This window comes from Apodemus sylvaticus, chromosome 8 (assembly GCF_947179515.1).
Source record: "Apodemus sylvaticus chromosome 8, mApoSyl1.1, whole genome shotgun sequence".
NCBI lineage: Eukaryota > Metazoa > Chordata > Mammalia > Rodentia > Muridae > Apodemus > Apodemus sylvaticus.
The window spans coordinates 98,262,224-98,281,108 of record NC_067479.1 but is presented as its reverse complement, the minus strand read 5'-3'; the positions used below and the strand labels follow the sequence as shown (position 1 = coordinate 98,281,108).

At 49.6% G+C, this 18,885-nt stretch overlaps 1 protein-coding gene across 1 annotated transcript; it reads left to right on the top strand.

The window, feature by feature from the left end:
• The first annotated feature begins 1,117 nt into the window (after nucleotides 1–1,117).
• Gprin2 (G protein regulated inducer of neurite outgrowth 2) lies at nucleotides 1,118–2,485 on the top strand. Its single transcript, XM_052190161.1, has one exon. The coding sequence runs from the start codon at nucleotides 1,118–1,120 to the stop codon at nucleotides 2,483–2,485; it is 1,368 nt and encodes a 455-aa protein (XP_052046121.1).
• Nucleotides 2,486–18,885: the final 16,400 nt, after the last annotated feature.

Below are 18,885 nucleotides of genomic sequence, written 5' to 3'. Positions count from 1 at the left end.
TGTCTGTCAACCAGGCAGCAGCTGTCCTCAGGATGCCAGCTGCACATCAGGGCAAGGTGCTGACCTGACAAGAAGGGACAGGCTGTAGTCCCCACTCTGCCTATCTCAGGGCGAGGGAGTGGGGGCTGAGGGTCAGCCAGACTGCTCTGTCCCAGTCCCATGATGCTTAGCCAGGGATGGAGGAAGCCTCAGGGTTGGGGACCAGCCAGGGAAGGTTCTCAGGAGGAAGTGGTGAGGTAGAAAGGGGGTGGTGGGTTTGGTGCTGGAGTCTCAGGCATGCTGGAAAGAGAGAGCCGACATTTTTGCAGAGGGTATGTCTGATTTTCGCCATTGGGCCTCCCATCCCCCACTGCTGGATGGTCACCCCCAGGCACAGCCAGAGCTAAAGGATTCCCACATTCCCAGCTGCTGCAGCCAGCAGGGCCTCGGGAAATGGCTGCGGATGAACGAAGAGATGCTGTGTGAGGCTTTATTAACTGCCGATAACAATGTCCTCCCTCAGTGTAGGGTGAGACTCGGGAACCTTAGAAGACAATCTGAGATGTGTCACAGTTCAGTAGGTCAGGCTGGAGAGGATGGGACAAGGGCATAAGAAAAACACGGAAACTTCTCAGCATACCCAGTATTCATTGCTTGCTTACCTCACAAACCTTCTCAGAGCCCTAAGTCTGTACCCAGGAGGCCCCACTCTCTATTAAAGAGGGTGCTGACAGTCCCAGGGATGCTTAGCTGTGCTGGATGATAAAGTCGGCCATCTTTCTGGGCTGATTGGCGGAGAGCTGCTTTCCGGAAGCCCTCTGCACGATGCCACATGCACTTGGCCTTTTCCCTAGGTTCCCCCCCAGCACCCGCACCTACCTCATAAGTATGGCAAACACCAGGCATAAGTGGTGGTCTCCAGAGCCTGTTTCTGGGGCAGCGATCATTAGATATTCTCAGGGTTATCTATGCATCACGCGGGATACATAGATTCGAGGTGTCTGTTAGGTGTCTTGTGCCTGACTACCTTAGGACTCCGATCAGTCAGGCGGGCTGGGACTGAGGCCGGAAGAATACAGCCAAGGTGCCAACACCTGGCTTGGCTTCACTCACTTCTTTTTCTGTCTTGTAGGCAGCCATGAGTTCTAACCACCCTGAACCAGATGCCCGGGAACCCCAGAGTCCCTGTCCACAGGCCCTGTCCCAGAGTTCTTCCAGCTTGCTGTGTGAAGGCCGGGAGCAGAGGCCAGAGCTTCGCAAGAGTGCCAGCAGCACCGTGTGGCGGGCCCAGCAGGGTGAGGCCAGTTCTAGTCCCCGGAGCCTGCAGGAGGAGGGGTGCCAGACGGAGATCACGGAGCATGCGCAGACCGCAAGCACTCCGTCACAGGCTGGTGCTGGAGGCCACTGGAGGAGCAGCACTGTCGGTAATGTGTCTACCATGGGCATCGGTGACCTGTGTCGCCTACGGGCCCCCAGCGTGGCAGCCGTGCAGAGGAGCCACTCAGACTTGGTCCATAGTACCCAGACCCGGGGTCATGGCAGCGTTCAGAAACCCAGTCTGAGCTGTTCTGCCCTTGGCAGCTCACCTACCCACAGGGCTCAGCTGCAGCCTGGCAGTGTTGCTGGCCAAGGTGGCCAGACCCCTGCCCTCCTGCAAAGTGACTCAGCTCCAGAGGACGGGACTTCTAAATCAGCCTGCACATTGGGGGAGAGTCAGGAGTGGGCGCCAACGGTAGAACCAGAAGGTACAACTGGTCTCCTCAGCGGTCCCCAGACTGGGCCCAGAACTGCTGGACAGCCATTTCCCACTTCCTGCCACGCCTTGCCTCCGGCTGCTCTGCTCTGCACTCTGGGGGAGGCTGTAGCTGGTAGTTGCTGCCATGCCCTGCCTGCCAAAGGCATCCTGGCCTTTCCCAAATTGGTGGCATCGGTGAGTGAATCTGGGTTGCAGGCACAGTGTGGGATGAAGTTCCACTGTCAGTTGTCGGGGGGGATTTCTGGGCACCCTCACTGTTGTGTCCACCCTTGGGGGCCCACAGGGCTAGCCACAGAGACTGGCTCCAGGACCAAAGATGTGTGGACCATGACCTCAGCCACTGATTTGGCTCTGGGTGTGGCATCAGCCCAGGATGCTGGGGTTCAGGCAGCCCCAGTGGCAGCCTGCAAGGCTGTGGCTACCAGCCCATCCCTGGAAGCACCTGAGACTCTGAACATGTTTCCAGAGGTAATCCTGGGGCCCAGCCCACGGGAGGCGGCATCGCCCGTGAGGGATGTACGATGGGATGCCGAGGGCATGACATGGGAGGTGTACGGAGCCTCCGTGGACCCTGAGGTGCTCGGCATTGCCATCCAGAAGCACCTGGAGATGCAGTTTGAGCAGCTGCAGCAAGCACCAGCTAGTGAGGACAGCCTGTCTGCAGAGGGCCGGCGGGGCCCCCTGCGGGCTGTCATGCAGTCGCTGCGGCGCCCCAGCTGCTGTGGCTGTTCTGGAGCTGCTCCAGAATGAGGAATCGTGACCCTGAAACTGGCCACGACTCTAGACTTGGTCCTAGGCCAGTGACAGGCACAGTTGGAGACTCCGTGTCGCCGGAGCCCACCCTCTGACTTGCATAGCAGCCTTGCTTGGGCTTGTGGTTCCGGGCAGCTGGGCTGTCTTTTAAGGGCTTGATTCCCAAGAGTCACTTCTCTCTCCATTCTGGGCTCTTAACTGTGGGACAGGGATTTTGCCCTGCACAGAAGTGAAATCCTGGTTTCTTTCCTGTAAAAGTACCTAACCTTTTGTTTGGTCTGTCCCACGGACCTTTGCTGTCACTCCCCTGGGACTCTTGGTGGTTTTATTTTTAATAGAATTGCTAGGAACTAATGAATTTTGACATTACACAGGTGGCCCCGGGTGGCGGGGATTGCCCCTGGTCTTTAGAGAACCGGCCTTCCCAGAGGCTTCCTGCACACCACATACTGTGCTGCCCACCTAACCTTGTTGAGGTTTCCTCCTCTTTACCCCACTTTCCAGATGTCACAGCAGAAGTCTTGCAAAGATCTAGCTGATGAACTCTGAGGTGTAGTTCGATAAGAATGAAAGGCTTAGAGCCTGGGCTAGCTCAGCCCTGGTGTTGGCCTGGGACACACACCTGCGCCAGCTCAGTGTAGCTGGGGACAGGAAAGACTGATTATATTCTCTGCCAGGTTCTGTTCTGGGGACCTGTGAGACACAGCCTCTGCCCAGGAAGTGTGGGCACCTGCCCATTACAGGTGTCCTTGGAGAGGGTTTCCAAAAGCTTGCCCCTGCAGGTCACTGTGCCAGGCTCCCTGCCTCAGGAAGTAGAAAACAAGTGCCCACCTGTCCCCAAATGCATTGCAATGCTCGAAAAGGTGCCGTTACTGCCCTACTCCATAGGGTTTCATCTTACCTGGTGTAGTTCTTCTGGGAGGGAGTCTGGCTTTTGGGGTGGAGGTGCTGGGTTTGGGGCTCCTACCTGGTAGGAAATGGCTAGAGCTGAGAGTCTCTGAATGTCAGGGTTCGAAATGGCCTGTGTATGTTAAGAATGCCCCAGCATGGGCTGGGCAGTGGGGACCAGTAGATTTGGGTCGGGAGAGGAATGCAGTCTTTCCCTGCCTGGTTTTATTACCCAAGGGCTTCTTAAGGCCCAGGAGGATGGGGGTAGTCCGCTGAAGACCCTAGGCTCCTGGGCTACAGCTCCTCAAGTCGTACATGTGAGACAGCTCTAGGGTTAGGTAGACTCAGGCTTTAGGCCTGAGTTCCTGTAGGATTGAAGCTCTAATAGGTTGTGCAAGGGGAGGCTGGGGGCACTCCTGGGACCCCAGGGACTGAAAGGTGGCTTATCTGCCCCACCAGCAAGGCCCTCCTGCTGCTGAAGTAGGGACGCTGTAACAGAGGCCTTTGGCTTGGAGCAGAAGTGACATATCAGTGCATCAAAGAAGCAAGGCTAGATAGGCCGGCTCCGGGGAGAAGCCTCCTGATAGGGGGTCTTACTGGTACTGTGCCTTTCCCAGGGACCAAGCACGCTCCTTACAGACATGGCGTGTCCGAACATTTGTATGACGTAAGGCAAGTGCCTGTGTTCTGGTGTATGGCATATGGTTACCTTGTCTTCTTCATACATGGGTGCCAGCAGCCCAGCCTTGGAACCTCAGTGGGAGTTGGCAAATTGCTATGGGACATGGGGCAATGGCAGCTTCACCCTGGGCCTCAGAGGGCCTGAGCAGCGGACCTTCTGCTGGAATATGGTGAACCACTATTGGGCGTTTGCCATAGGGTGCTCACCAGCTGGGAGGCAGGCTTGGTTGCCTGTGGTGAGCATTATGGGATCTGCAGAAGGTGGGGGCAGAGTCCCACACCCACGTGAGCAGGCTCTTCTGTGAGAAGGAAGTCAAGGAGGCTGAGATCCACTTATTTGAGGCAGTAGGACAGTGAGGCCACGTTCTGGGACAACCAAGGGTGGGTGGGCAGTGTCCGGAGGTCCACATGAAGGGTGACGCACCACAGGGCTTGCCTGGTGACAGTGGAATCTACTGCACAATGTCGTTCTCTGCCACTGGCAGACCTTAAGGTCTTTGTTGGGCAGATTGTGCCAACCTGCATTTCCCAGATGAAAGCCAGGCTGGGATAGACCACTGTAGGTCAGGATAGACCAGCCACCCACCTGTTTAGCTTCATCCTGACTGGTGATCATTGTATGATGGTGCTAGAACCAAGCCCAGCCTGTGTGTTGGTTGGAAGCCCTAGAACACCCAGCAGCCGAGCCGTACGGCCTCTGTTCTCAGGCCTGCTCGCGGCACCTGTGACTTGATTTCTGACTTAGACACATTCCCACTCCCCGTCAGGCTCCTCTGGGTAAGGCCTGATTTGAGTACTGGGCCAAGGGCTGTTGAACAAGGTCACTGAGTTTCCTTAGAGATTTCTGCTCTGGATCTCTGGCTGGACGTTTGGGGTCTCTTTTGGAGGTGACGGATCTCGCTGTATATATTTGTCTTATTTTGAATTAAAAAAATAAATACAAGTTGAGAGATCAGAGCTTTGACAGGCCTTGGCGGAAAGGAGGCATTGGGCGGGGCTAGTCTTGTTCCCTATGTTCTGGTAAGTTCTGTCCTCCGAGGCATGAACCCTAGAGTCTGAGGGCTCCGCGTCCTGGCAGGTCTCCCTCTCTGTCTTCTGGGGCCACTCCCTTCTGTCTACTTGGTCTCTTTTCGAGCATCTTGGGTCTAGGACAGGTGAAGTCTGGCTTCCTGGAACTTACCACCCCCAGACTGCCTTTCTGTAGGCAACACACAGGCGTGTATCCATGTCTGATTCCAGGCTGCCAACGCGGTCTTAGGGAACCACTTCAAATGTAGGCTCCTTCTCTGCTGGCAGTCGCAGTGCTGGGGAGGGCAGCAGAGAAGAGTCCTGTCCCCGGGGCCACCTGTTTGTGTCTCTGACCCCTGGATGTGTTAGATTATCGACAGCAGCTGAGCCGGACCCTCCCTACGTAGGTTCTAGCAATTTGGGCTTGGGGTGTGCCACCCTAGCCTACGGGTCTGCAGCTGGGAATGGAATTCTGGATTCACATTGGTGCGCATGGGCCAGACACCAGCCCTGAAGCCTCGCAACTTCTTCAGCTCTAAAATGGGTTGAAGCCGTATTTTAGCGACGGCTTACGAGAATGAAGTTTCATAGCCCACGTAAAGCACCCAGTTCCAGTTGTGCTGGGCGTGCCCTCTGCTGTTGCCCAGTGTTTCCTGGCCACAGGAGGGGGCTTGGCTGCCACCACCGTCCACTTGGCATTCCCTTAAAGCTCCTTCCTCAGAGCCTCGTGCCAGCTTCTTCCCCCCGCCCCCCAGCCTTGTGCCCTGTGTAGGACGAGTGCCTTCTGGCTGGGAGTCATAGCTCCTCGAGCCAGGTGGCTGAGGAGATGCCCTCCCTACCAGACAGCAGGCCCAGGCTCTTCTGCTCTTGGGTGTGCAGGCTTGGAGGCTCCAGGAGCCTTGGGGTAAGCCTCTGTCGTGAGCCCTAGGATCTGTCCCAAGGGGAGTGCTGCTGTGGACCCACAGGCAGGTGCATTTGTCAGGTACCCACAGGCAGGTGCATCTGCCCGTCAGCTAGTACATGCGGCCTGCGGTCCACGCGCTGGCCAGGCCTTTCCCTCTGGATACTGTTTTGAGGCAGTTCTGCCACACTGGTGTACCCACCGGGTGATCTGGATCAAAGGTGGAGCTTGGCCTCTGTCCACGCTGAATTCCGTCTCGCTTGTCATTTGGCCTGGCCCAGTTTGTCATCTGAAGCTATGACTAGTCAGTCCTTCTGATTGTCAGGCAGGGCAGGGCCCCTGTGGAGTCTGAAGTGGGGCTCTGGATTACTCTGTTGTCACCATGGCCTCCAGTCCCTCCCCCACAATGCACACCAACATCACTGGGAGAGCCATTCATGGCCAATTTGTTAAAATCAGCATCAGCTAAACCAAGTCCCAGGACCCTCTTCTTCAGCATAGGAGGAGGCTGGCGCGGTCCAACAGGATCCACTCAGCCGCCCAGCCTCCCTTTCCCATCTTAGCTGCTATGATTTGACACACTGTTCTAGAAGTTTGAGACCAGTAAGCTAAGTGGTACCCAAGGGGGGCGTCCCTCTCTCTGAGGAGAAGGGGAGGGGGTGATGGGAGAGGGATTTTTAAGGTAAGGGTGGGACTGGAAGAGAGGAGGGGAGGGGCTGTGAGTGGGATGTAAAGTGAATAAAAAAGATTTGCTTATTCTACCTTCTCATCCCTGGGGTGGGAACAGAGGCCAGCTCCACCTTTGGCTGGGGCATAGTGCCTGCTTGGCCTCAATACCCTCAGGCTGCTGTTCTAGCACATGGTCCCTAACCTGCTAGTTGTTTCCTGGAAGGTGATCTTGGGGGTCAGAAAGGAGCCTCCTTAATGTCTGTTCTTTAGAAAGGACCTCCTTAGAAACACCCTACAGTTTACCCACTTGTTTTGGAGGGAATCCCTAGGAGGGTGTGGACCAAGCTGGCCTGTAGGCGAGGGGGAACCCGGGGTTGGTGCAGGTGCTGGGGTCACACCCAGCGAGGTGAGAGCGCCGGGGGAAAAGGTGAAGATGCTAAGAAACTGAGCCAAACCACAGTAGCCCGGGCTGATGGGATTGAGGCTGATGGGCGGTGTTAGAATCTTTCTGCAAGACTGGGCACATGTCACCTTTGCTGTCCTTGAGTGGTGACTCTGCGGGATTCATGCTGATTCATGGGCCACCCTCCCCCTTGCTGACAGCCAGAGACTGCAGCAAGGAGGCAGGTCTGGGCCCTGTGACATGATACTCTTCAAACAGGTATCCTAAAGTCCATCTTTCATGGGCTCCCTTTATCAGGAAGGCCTACAGACTTGCCTGTCTGTCCTGACTGGAACTTTTCACTTCACAGCATCTTTCTGGGAAAAAAAAAAAAAAAACCTACAGTGCCTTTTTAAAAATTTTTTTATTTTTTTTTAACATCATGTCTGTGTAGCCAAGGGCAGACTGGCCTCCTACCCTCTCCCATAGATGTTTTTTCTCCAGCATCTCTCTCTCTTTTCTGTCTCAATTTCTCTTGTCCCTAGAACACTGTCTCTTCACTGTCTCAATATCCTTGTCCCTGGAGCCTCCTTCAGTTTATGTCAGGGTCTGTCTGGCCTTGGTCCTGTCACCCAAACCTGAGGCTTTCTCATTACATGGCCTGGAATATGTCCCCTAGGCCATGGCTTAGTCTGGGTCTCTGTGACCTTGATTTTTGAGGGCCCAGGTCCTTTTCCTCCTATTTTGTTTTTTTGTTTTTTGTTTTTTTGTTTGTTTGTTTTTGGACACACACTAAAAGACCAAGTTTACAAAACAGTTTCTGAGCAGATCCTTAGACAGGTAGGCCTCACTGGGGTCCCTCTGCTGGGTTTCTGTTGCTCTGGGAAACTGAACTTGAAGAGGAAGTGATTGTCACTGGTGACCGTGAGGACCGAGGTGGGAGAGAAGGGCATCCAAGGAGTCCTCAGTTTGGTGGGCACACTTGCTGGCTTAAGGCGCATTTTCTCTTCTTTCATACGTTCAGAATCTTGCTTGGCTTGCAATTAGGTTTGGGTGTGGCTTGAGCCTCCTCGTGGGGTGGGTACAAGCACACTGCCCTTTCCTGTGCGGAGCTGACCTCCCATCCCATAGGTCAGGACTAGAGACTGGGTCAGGAGATTTCTGATTTGATACCAGCTGCCCACATCTGCCTCCCAGATCTGAGCAGAGCTGAGGCCAGAGCTGGAACTTTCCATGTGCTCCCCCCAGAGCTAACTCAGGATGCTAGAGCCAAGGAGGAAAGAGCGAACTGTCTTCTCACTCCACCCCTCCCCCACTGTAGCTTTCCCGTTCCCTCTCTCCTTTGCTCAGTTTTAAACAAGGGTCTGGGAAAACAATGGCCACGGAAGACGTTTTGTTTGTAAGCTTCCGGCATGCGTTACTTGGGGAGATGTGTTACTCTGGTTTTCTTACCTTAGAACTGGGGATACTGAGGGAGGGGATAGGTTTCTTATTTGGGTTTCCAGTCCGGAAGGCACTGTGCATGGTGAGGTGGACTGTCCTCTGGGCAGGGCAGGAATAGGAATGTGGTCACAAGTCACTGGCCTGGAAATAGTACTGAACATTGCAGAGGCACAAGGCAGCGGGGACGGCCTGCTTTATGGGAGATGTTTTTTTGTTTATATTTTCATTAGTTTTGGTTGTAAGGTGTTACATTAAAACATTACTTGTCTTAATTACAAAGTCTTTTGACATGCGTGTACAGTTATTTTTTAGCCACTGCCTGGTTTCTAGGTCCAGGGTCTTGAGTCCCCTTAGTTCTCTTAGAACTAGGACTTGAGGCTGTCTTTCTGGCAGCAGCTGCTCCATGCCATCAGCAGGGTGACCAGACGCCCTCTAGTGGGAAGGTGGGGCACAGCATGAGATCCACCTACTGGGTGGAGCCCCTAGTGGGAGTAGGGAGGCATCACGTGTTCAGTTTCACCCTGGAGAGAAAAGCCCCCACGACTGGTGGAAGGCCCTTCTGGGCAGACAGTCATTTCACTGCGACATCCGTTTCTAACACGTATTCCCTTCCTGTGGGGCTCCGGTCCGATCTGGAGCACAGGTAGAGAGAGGATCCGGAGAAGACCGAGCTAGAGAAGGCAGAGCCAGGGCAGCAGCCACTGCTGGTAGAGCGGACAACACTCATTCTCCAGATGTGTGAGAGTCTGCATGGGAGCCTTGCCCCGCCCACCTAGCCCACGTGGCTAGGTGTGTAGGTCTTTGGCTCAACCTTCAACATTTCACACCTCAAATGCGCTTGGCTATCTTACCGAAGAAAGTCTCCTCAGGTTGGAGGAAAAGGTGTGTCTCGTCAGGACTGTCCCCATTCCAGGCACGTTTGGTAGAAGAGACCAGAGAGAGGGGAATGCTAGTAGGCTAGACCTGAAGGAGAGCCACCACTGGTGGAGACTGGAAGAGACCAGTGGGGCGTGAAGCTCCTTTTGGGGAGGCAGCTTCTCTAGGTAGAGGCTCAGGCTGGTTGGGGATCAAAGCGTAAAGGGAGCCTGGAGAGGACTGAGGAAAGCCTGCTTCTTACAGAGGGATTTCACAGAGGGAGAGGGGCTGAGGGTGTGCGAGGGAAAGAGAAGGGAATGTGAGCTGACGCCCTGGCCTCTCAGCCTGCTTGAGGGGCAGGGCGACTGTCCAGACAAGCGCTCCTTTCACTCGGGGTCACACAGCATCACAGGTGCTGTCTTAGGATCTCTTGGCTTCGAGTAACTGAACCGTAAACTGAAAGTTACCTGGATGGTTAGAATGTTCCCTTTCCGCTTAAGAATTCAGGAGGTCTCTGGTTCCAGGGTTAGTTCTGAGGCTCAACACGGAGATCAAGGAGTCAAGTTCTTTCCAGGTATCTGCTCTCATCTTTAGGGGCTTAGTGAGGGCTGACCTCATGGTCACGCGATAGCTGCTGCACTTCCGGGCATCCACAGCCACCACAAGAAGATCTTCGCACACTCATCTGAAAGACTGAAAATTGGGTTCTTAGTCCGGTTCATAAAATAATTTAAAAATGGAACAAAGGAGGAAACTTGAGGACAGTTTCACTAGAGTTTGCAAGGAGGCGAAAAATGGTAAGTCTGAGTGGTTGCCAGGTAGAGGGAGATGGAAGAGAGGAGGAGAGATGACACAGCAGCTGAGTTAGGCCATCATGTTGAGCTGCAAGGGTCAGGAAGCAGTCACCTGGCAAACTGCAGCTGCATGGCGGGTGTAGGAGGGACAGCTTCAGAGAAAGAGGGAGAAAGCCCAGAGTGTCTGGGAACTCATACCTAGACCCCACCCAGAATCTGAAAGCAAAAGAAATACGAGAAAAAGGAGAAGTTATGCTTTTATGAGTAACTCAGAAACGTAAGCAGGTTCTACAGTTGCCGTATGATAAAATATTCTGCAAGCATCTGCACTAGGGAGGGGCTTCTGGGAGGGACAAGTCCATCACCTCCTCCTCGCCTTAGCATGTCTACTGGTAAACCAAATCTGGAAAGGGAAGTTAGCAGGGTGGGGAGTGGGGGTGGGGGTGGGACCTGGCCAGGTGATTGACAGGCCCAATTGCATTAACTCTTGAAAGGAGGAGAGAATAGAATATGATGCTGATCTCTCGTCTTCCGGCCTGGCAATGGGTGGGCTCTTGGTGACATCTGTGGTGACATCGGAAAGGACATTTTGACCTTTTCCGAATGCCACCTAGTGATGTTGACATCATGTGACATTGAGCCTTTTCAGGCCGGCTTCTCTCACCTAGTGAGGTGGAGTTGGGCTCCTGGGTCCAGCAGCATGGAGGCTACCTTGTGACAGCTTTTCCCTCTCACAAATATCGATTGTCACCCTACTGAGACATTACCTGTGAGTCCCTAGCTAAAGGACTTCCTAGTGTCAGGCTCTCTCCCTTGGGAAGTGAGTTTACACCAAAGGGGTCCTGGGCGGCCACACATCCTGCTTCCTGCCCTGAAGGTTGTGCTGTGTATCGGAGCTGGCTGTGGGCTTGTGCTGTGAAACCTTCCCATCCTCAGAAACAAACTCTGTCTTTTGCCACATGGCTCTGATTCCGAGTTTCAGAGATGCTGCCTGTCTCGTGTGCTGGGCCTGAGCTCCTCTTGGAGACTCTGTCATGGCTGCTGCCTCTCTGCCTGTCTGCCCATGCCATTTATAGCTTCTATCATAAACTCTGCACTCCCCAAGAATCTGTCTCGTTGCCTTCTTAAATCCCTCTTTGGGGTCTTTCAGTGGCCTCACTTCTTTTTAGTGCCGAGTAGTGTTCCATTATATGGATGTACCAGAGTGTATCAGTCCTGTGGAAGGACATCCTGTTTGCTCTATGTTCGGACTGTATAAATAAAACGCCTACAGACATCATCATACACATGCAATAAAAGTCCAGCTCGGCTGGGTAAATTCTCAGGAGCGTGATTGAGCTGGATTGAGCGGTCAGAGTAGGTCCTAGCACTGGAAGAAATGCTAATTCAAACTCCTCTCTCACAGTAGCTGCCCAAATTTGTATTCTCCCTAACAAAGTATGAGAGGTTTGTTCCTTGTCTTTTTATTCCTGGTTATTACAGATCTAGGAACACTACCTATGAGTGAGTATCACTGTGTACAGAATTTTATGGGTATAGGTAAGACTATCTGGAGAGTAACATTTCAAAAAGACTTTTATCCACAATGCCCAAGAATGCTTATTTCTATACCTGCATTGATTGTGTGCTACCAAGCTTTAATATTTTGGCATTTGACAAAAAGGATGTTTCCTGAAGGCTTCCACTGTGAGAGAGTGAGGCAGTGTTCTGACTCTCTGGGCGAGGTCCTTTCTCTGGTGACTCTCGAGCTGTGCAATGTTGGGTAGGTGACTGAATGTCTCTGGACTTTGGTCCCTTCATCTATAAAGTGAAGATAGCCGTGAATCTTGCCTTGTTAACTGAACTTGAGGACTCAACAGTATTCATCATGAAAAATGCTAACATGTCCCTATCTCTAAGTGGTAAGTTAATAAATATTATTGTGTAATATGTTTGTGACAATTTGAGTTTCTTGACTTATGATCTGGTGGTTCATAATAATTTCTCATTTTCTCTGGATTCTTCTTTTGCATATTAACTGGTTAGAGCTCTTTGTATTTTAATAAATTTCATATATACACCATTTGTGTTTTTTATCCAAGTGTTTGATTTATCTCTGGCTCTGAGCCAGCATGACATCCTTCTCCGAGACACAGCGTGTCAAAGCTCACACATCCCTACATTTCCCATCTATGGCTGCCTTCTGAGGACACTCACACCAGCCAAGCCAATGTATTTGTCAGTAAGAGAGGGGACTGGCCAAGGCAGGGCAAGCAACCTGCCTAAGGATATCAGGGAGTTAGGTCTGGTTCAGATCTTCTCCTTGGTTTCTTAGGTTTGGCCTTTACTCTCAGAGAGGGGGGTGGATTTAGAATTTACAGGTGTAGGGAAGAGGAGGTGTAAGTCCCCAAGATAGACCGCTTCAACGAGTCTCCCTCCCAGAACCCAGGAGCTTGGGTCCCTTGTTCTGACAAGTTTGGACAAAGTATGGAAGATTTGAGTTCATTTAGAGTCTCCCTGCTTGGTTTCTGATTGAAGAACAAGTGTGTGTGTGTGTTTGTGTGTGTGTGTGTGTGTGTTTGTGTGTGTGTGTGTGTGTGTGTGCATGCATGTGCACGTGAGCACACACACGCGTTTAGTATTTTGAGATAGGGTTTCTCTGTGTAGCCCATAAGACTTAAGATCTTCCTGACTTCTGAGTGTTAAAAGTAAAACCACGAGCCACCAGGCCTGGCTCAGTGTGTGTGTGTGTGTGTGTGTATGATCTTAATCAAGTTCCCCAGCATTAGTATGGAGAACAAGACTTTGAGCTGGCCCTCATCTTAAAGATGAGAACACTAGTCAGGTCTCAGTGGTTCAACTTTCTGTTTCACAAGCTTTGGTGACACAGTACTCCTCAACTTGTGACGGGCTGCATCCTGACCAACTTATCTACAGCCAAACATGACCTAAGTAAGAAATTCCTTTAATGTGCATACCCTCCATGCAGCCCTGCCTAACAATAGCGTGCCCTAGAGTATACAACCTTTTCTGGACTCGGAATACTCTCCAGCTCCCGAGGGAGGGGCAGTGAACAGCCTGTGGGTGCACCAGAACCGGCTGGCAGTTTTTCTCATGGGTGGCTTGGGATCAGCAGTGTCATAAATTCAAGTGTAGGTTTGTTACCTGCCAACTACTATTTGTTTGTTTGCTTCCTAGTTTATTTGTTTATTTACATGCAGATAGGGTTTTACGCTGAAGTCCAGGCTGGCCTAGAGCCTGCTTCAGTCTCCCAGGGTTACAGGTGTGAGCCACCATGCCTGGCTTCTCTGTCTTTATTCTTTATCTTCTTTAATCCTCATAGCTGCAGGAAGTGGCCTGTTAGTGTGTTTCCTAAATGCTGCAAACCAAGTAATTTATAAAGAGCAAGGGTTATTTGATTTATGATGCTGAAGGCTGGGATATTGGAGATCGGGTGGACATATCTACTAATGCTCTTACTGCTGGTGAGAACTTTGCAGCCTTGAGCATGGGGTAACACCTAGATATAAAGTCCTAGCTGAGTGTCCTTCCCTGCTTTTCTACAGACACAGTCCTGTGGGGTCAGGTCCCATCTGAACAGCTTCCTTTAGCCTCCAGGTGCGCCCCTGTCACTTCCTCTGTTTACTGTGGAGACGAAGAACGGGTTACTCATGATGTGACTGAGTAACAGGTAGAGCTGGCAAGGGTCCCAGGGCTGGCCCACCACCACTGGCAATGTGTCACTGTTTGCAGTGAATTGCACAGAACCCATGGCTAAGTGGGGCTTCTTCTTACAGGTCACTTAGCACAGCCGCAGTGCTGTTTGAGGATCTCACACCTTAGCTTTATGTTCTGCTGATCTCTGGCTTATTTCTATACTCTGGCCATCCTGTCCAAGCCCAGATTCCTCTCCTGATCGAAGCAGCCACTGCTGGACCCTGGAACTCTCTGTTAGGTTAGCATTCTAAAATCATTTCTTCAATCACTCCTTCAGTCAATACTGCCTGAGGTCTGCTGGGAACTATGCCCTGTGCCAACACAGTGGGGAAACAGGCCCAAAGACCAAGATGTGGTCCTCTGTACAGTATGAGAGCTGCTGGCAGTTGGGGGGCGGCTGAGCTCCTCCGGCTGAGCATAGCCCAGGGCTGGTGGTACTTGCTACCACCTGTAAGACAGCTGGTACTGTGTCTCAGACTGAGGGATCTGAGAAGTCACCTGAGCAGAGGTAGTGGAGGTAGTGGGGGGGCTTAGGGAGGAAGTAGGTTGCTTCTGAAGGGTTTTGGAGTAGTAGAATGATCCAGAAGAAGTGTGGAAGAGTCCCAGGTGACATGAACAGTCAGGCAAAAGATCTGGAGTTGCCTGATTGGTGATGACAACCCCAGGAAGGTTTTAAAATGGAAAGGACGGTCGGAATGTTTAGGGCCAGGCCTCTTCTGCCTGGCTGGATGGTTGAACCTGAAAGCTTTGATCTCCCAATGAAAAAGAGGCCTGAGTGTGGTGCCTTCTGTATTCCAGGACTACCTATAATCCACACTCCTAGCTTGACTTCTTCTGATCCTCATCTCCAGACCTGGCTGGAAGCCTGGAAAGCCTGTAGCTGGATAGTGGCCTTATGAGGAGGGAGTAGAGCGTCCCTATCTGATGGCACCCTTGTGGTGAAGCCCAGATCTAGGTATCCTATAACCACATGCCTTCCAGACTTGGTGTTGAAAGGCTTGGTGGAGGCCTGGAGGGACTTAGCCTGGATGCCCCTCTGGGAGGAACCTCTTCATCTGAGGAATGCTGACAAAATCAGACTTTAGCAGGCCTGGGCCGACCACAGTGCGGAATGATAAGTAACTGTTATCAAGCAAGAGGTGCAACCCAGGCCCTTGCCGTGGTGCCTGAGTTCCAGGCTCAACATACTTATGGTACATCCTTTGTGTGTTCACTTTTTAGAAACTGAATTTATTTTTAGTTGTTACATAAAAATGTCAACATTGTACATGTTATCATGTGATATCTTGATGCATGCATACACTTACATTATTTAAATGTATTAATTAAATACCTTCCCTTCTTCCTTCTGCCCCTTCTGCTGCCTGTCCTCTCTGCTGGGAAAGGCCCTTGGTAGGTCTGCTACAGTGAAGACACCATCTCCTGATCCATCCTAGAGAATCCACTGCACTCAGAGCAGTTGGTAGGAAACCGCACCCACTTCTGGAGTCCCAAAACTGCTACTGGGGGCCCAGGGGAACTTGCTACCCAGCAACCACCAAAACCCCACCCTCCAGAATACCACTCCCCTTCCATTCCTTTCTCCACTTCTACCACCCTTCCCTCCATCCCTCCCCAGGAATTCGGAGTGACCTGAGAGCACAGGCAGGACCACCCTGCTGCTCAGAGGAACCCATCCGGAACCCTCAGGCTGGAGCCTTCTGGTTTCTGTCTCTGGCTGGGGACTATCCTCTGCCACAGTGCACCATATCCAGGTGGCTCAGGGAGATAGATAACCTCCCAGGACTGTGGAGAGGCCTGAGAGCGCAGAGCTGATCCTGGGCCACAGAGCTACATACACAAACACCACCCCAAGAGAGCTGGTCTCCCAGGAGTGCCTACAGACCTCATGTCTCCACACAGGCCTGTGTGCACAGAGAGACCAGGAATCCCAGGAGTTCAGATACACAGGCCTGCAGGACAGATAAGCCATAGTCAGAGACAGCAAGACCAGCTAACACCAGAGATAACCAGATGGCAAAAGGCAAGCACAAGAACATAACCAACAGAAACCAAGGCAACATGTCACCATCTGAACCCAGTTCTCTCACAACAGCAAGTCCTGGATACCCCAACACACCAGAAAAGCAAGATCTAGATTTAAAATAGTATGTCATGATGTTGATAGAGGACTTCAAGAAGAACATAAAAAACTCCCTTAAAGAAATACAGGAGAATATGGGTCAACAGGTAGAAGCCTTTAAAGAGGAAACACAAAAATCCCTTAAAGAAATACAGGAGATCATGGGTCAATAGGCAGAAGCCCTTAAAGAGGAAACACAAAAATCCCTTAAAGAATTACAGGAAAGCACAAACAAACAAGTGAATGAACTGAACAAAACCATCCAGGATCTAAAAATGGAAGTAGAAACAATAAAGAAATCACAAAGGGAGACAACTCTGGAGACAGAAAACCTTGGAAAGAATTCAGGAGTCATAGATGCAAGCATCCACAACAGAATACAAGAGATAGAAGAAAGAATCTCAGGTGCTGATGATACCATAGGAAACATTGACTCAACAGTCAAAGAAAATGCAAAATGCAAAAAGCTTGTAACCCAAAACATCCAGGAAATCCAGGACACAATGAGAATACCAAACCTAAGGATTATAGGTATAGAAGAGAGTGAAGATTTACAACTTAAAGGGCCAGTAAATATCTTCAGCAAAATTATAGAAGAAAACTTCCCTAACCTAAAGAAAGAGATGCCCATGAACATACAATAAGCCTACAGAACTCCAAACAGACTGGACCAGAACAGAAATTCCTCCCGGCACATAATAATCAAAACACCAAATACACTAAACAAAGAATATTAAAAGCAGTAAGGGAAAAAGGTCAAGTAATATATAAAATATAAAATATAAAATATAAAATATATCAGAACTACATCAGACTTCTCACCAGAGATGATAAAAGCTAGAAGATCCTGGGCAGATGTCATACCGACCCTAAGAGAACATAAATGTGAGCGCAGGCTACTACACCCAGTAAAATTCTCAATCACCATAGATGGAGAAAACAAGATATTCCATGACAAAACCAAATTTACACAATATGTACCACAACTCTACTAAGGATAATGGGTAGAAAATAGCAACACAAGAAACTACACCCTAGAAAAATCAATAAAGTAATCTTCTTTCAACAAACCCAAAAGATAGCCACACAAACAGAATTCCACCTTTAACAACAAAAATAACAGGAAGTTAACAGTCACTTTTCCTTAATATCTCTTAACATCAATGAACTCAATTCCCCAATAAAAAGACACAGACTAACAGACTGGATACATAAACAGGACCCAACATTTTGCTGCATACAAGAAACCCACCTCAGTGACAAAGACAGTTACTACCTCAGAGTCAAAGGTTGGAAAACATTTTCCAAGCAAATGGTCCCAAGAAAAAAGCTGGAGTGGCCATTCTTATATCGGATAAAATAGACTTTCAACCAAAAGTTGTCAAAAAAGATAAGCAAGGTCACTTCATACTGGTCAAAGAAAAAAATCTACCAAGATGAACTGTCAATTCTGAACATCTATGCTCCAAATGCAAGGGCACCCACATTCATAAAAGAAACTTTACTAAAGCTCAAAGCACACATTGCACCCCACACAGTAATAGTGGGAGTCTTCAACACCCCACTCTCAGCAATGGACAAATCATGGAAACAGAAACTAAGCAGAGACACAGTGAAACTAACAGAAGTTATTGAACAAATGGACCTAACAGATATTTACAGAACATTCCATCCTAAAGCAAAAGAAAATACCTTCTTCTCAGAACCTCATGGCACCTTCTCCAAAACTGACCATATAACTGGTCACAAAACAGGCCTCAACAGATAAAGGAATATTGAAATAATTCCATGTACACTATCAGATCACCACAGTCTAAGGCTGGTCTTAAGTCCAAACAAAAGCAAAGAAAAAATCACACACATACACACATGGATGTTGAACAATGCTCTACTCAATGATAACTTGGTCAAGGAAGAAATAAAGAAAGAAATTAAAGACTTTTTAGAATTTAATGAAAATGAAGACACAGTATACCAAAACTTATGGGACACAATGAAAGTAGTACTAAGAGGAAAACTCATAGGGCTAAGTGCCTCCAAAAAGAAAATGGAGAGAGCTTAAACTAGCAGCTTGACAACACACCTTGAAAGCTCTAGAACAAAAAGAAGCAAATGCACCCAAGAGGAGTAGATGGCAGGAAATAATCAAACTCAGGGCTGAAATCAACCAAATAGAAACAGAAAGAACTATACAAAGAATCAACAAAACCCTGAGCTGTTTTTTTTTTTTTTTTTTTTTTTTTGAGAAAATCAACAAGATAGATAAACCCTTAGCCAGACTAACCAGAGGGCACAGAGGCACTACCCAAATTAATAAAAGCAGAAATGAAAAGGAAGACATAACAACAGAAACTGTGGAAATTTAAAAAAAAATCATCAGATCCTACTACAAAAGCTTATACTCAACAAAATTGGAAAATCTGGACGAAATGGACAATTTTCTAGACACATACCAGGTACCAATGTTAAAACAGGATCAGATAAACCATCTAAATAGTCCCATAATTCCTGAGGAAATAGAAGCAGTCATTAATATAGTCTCCCAACCAAAAAAGAAAAAAAAAAAAAAAACAAAGCCCAGGACCAGATGGGTTTAGTGGGGAATTCTATCAGATCTTCAAAGATGACCTAATACCGATATTCTTCAAACTACCCACAAAATAGAAATGCAAGGAACACTACCCAATTCATTCTATGAAGCCACAATAACCCTTATAACTAAATGTTAAAAACAAAGACCAAACAAGGAAAGAGAACTTCAGACCAATTTCCCTTATGAACATTGATGCAAAAATACTCAAAAAAATTCTTGCCAACCAAATCCAAGTACACATCAAAACAATAATTCACTATGATCAAGTAGGCTTCATCCCAGGGATGCAGGGATGGTTCAATATACGGAAATCCATCAATGTAATCCACTACATAAACTCAAAGAAAAAAAACCACATGGTCATT

Excerpts from the sequence above, each read along its gene's own strand:
- Gprin2 (XM_052190161.1), top strand. The coding sequence starts at position 1,118 with ATGAGTTCTAACCACCCTGAACCAGATGCCCGGGAACCCCAGAGTCCC.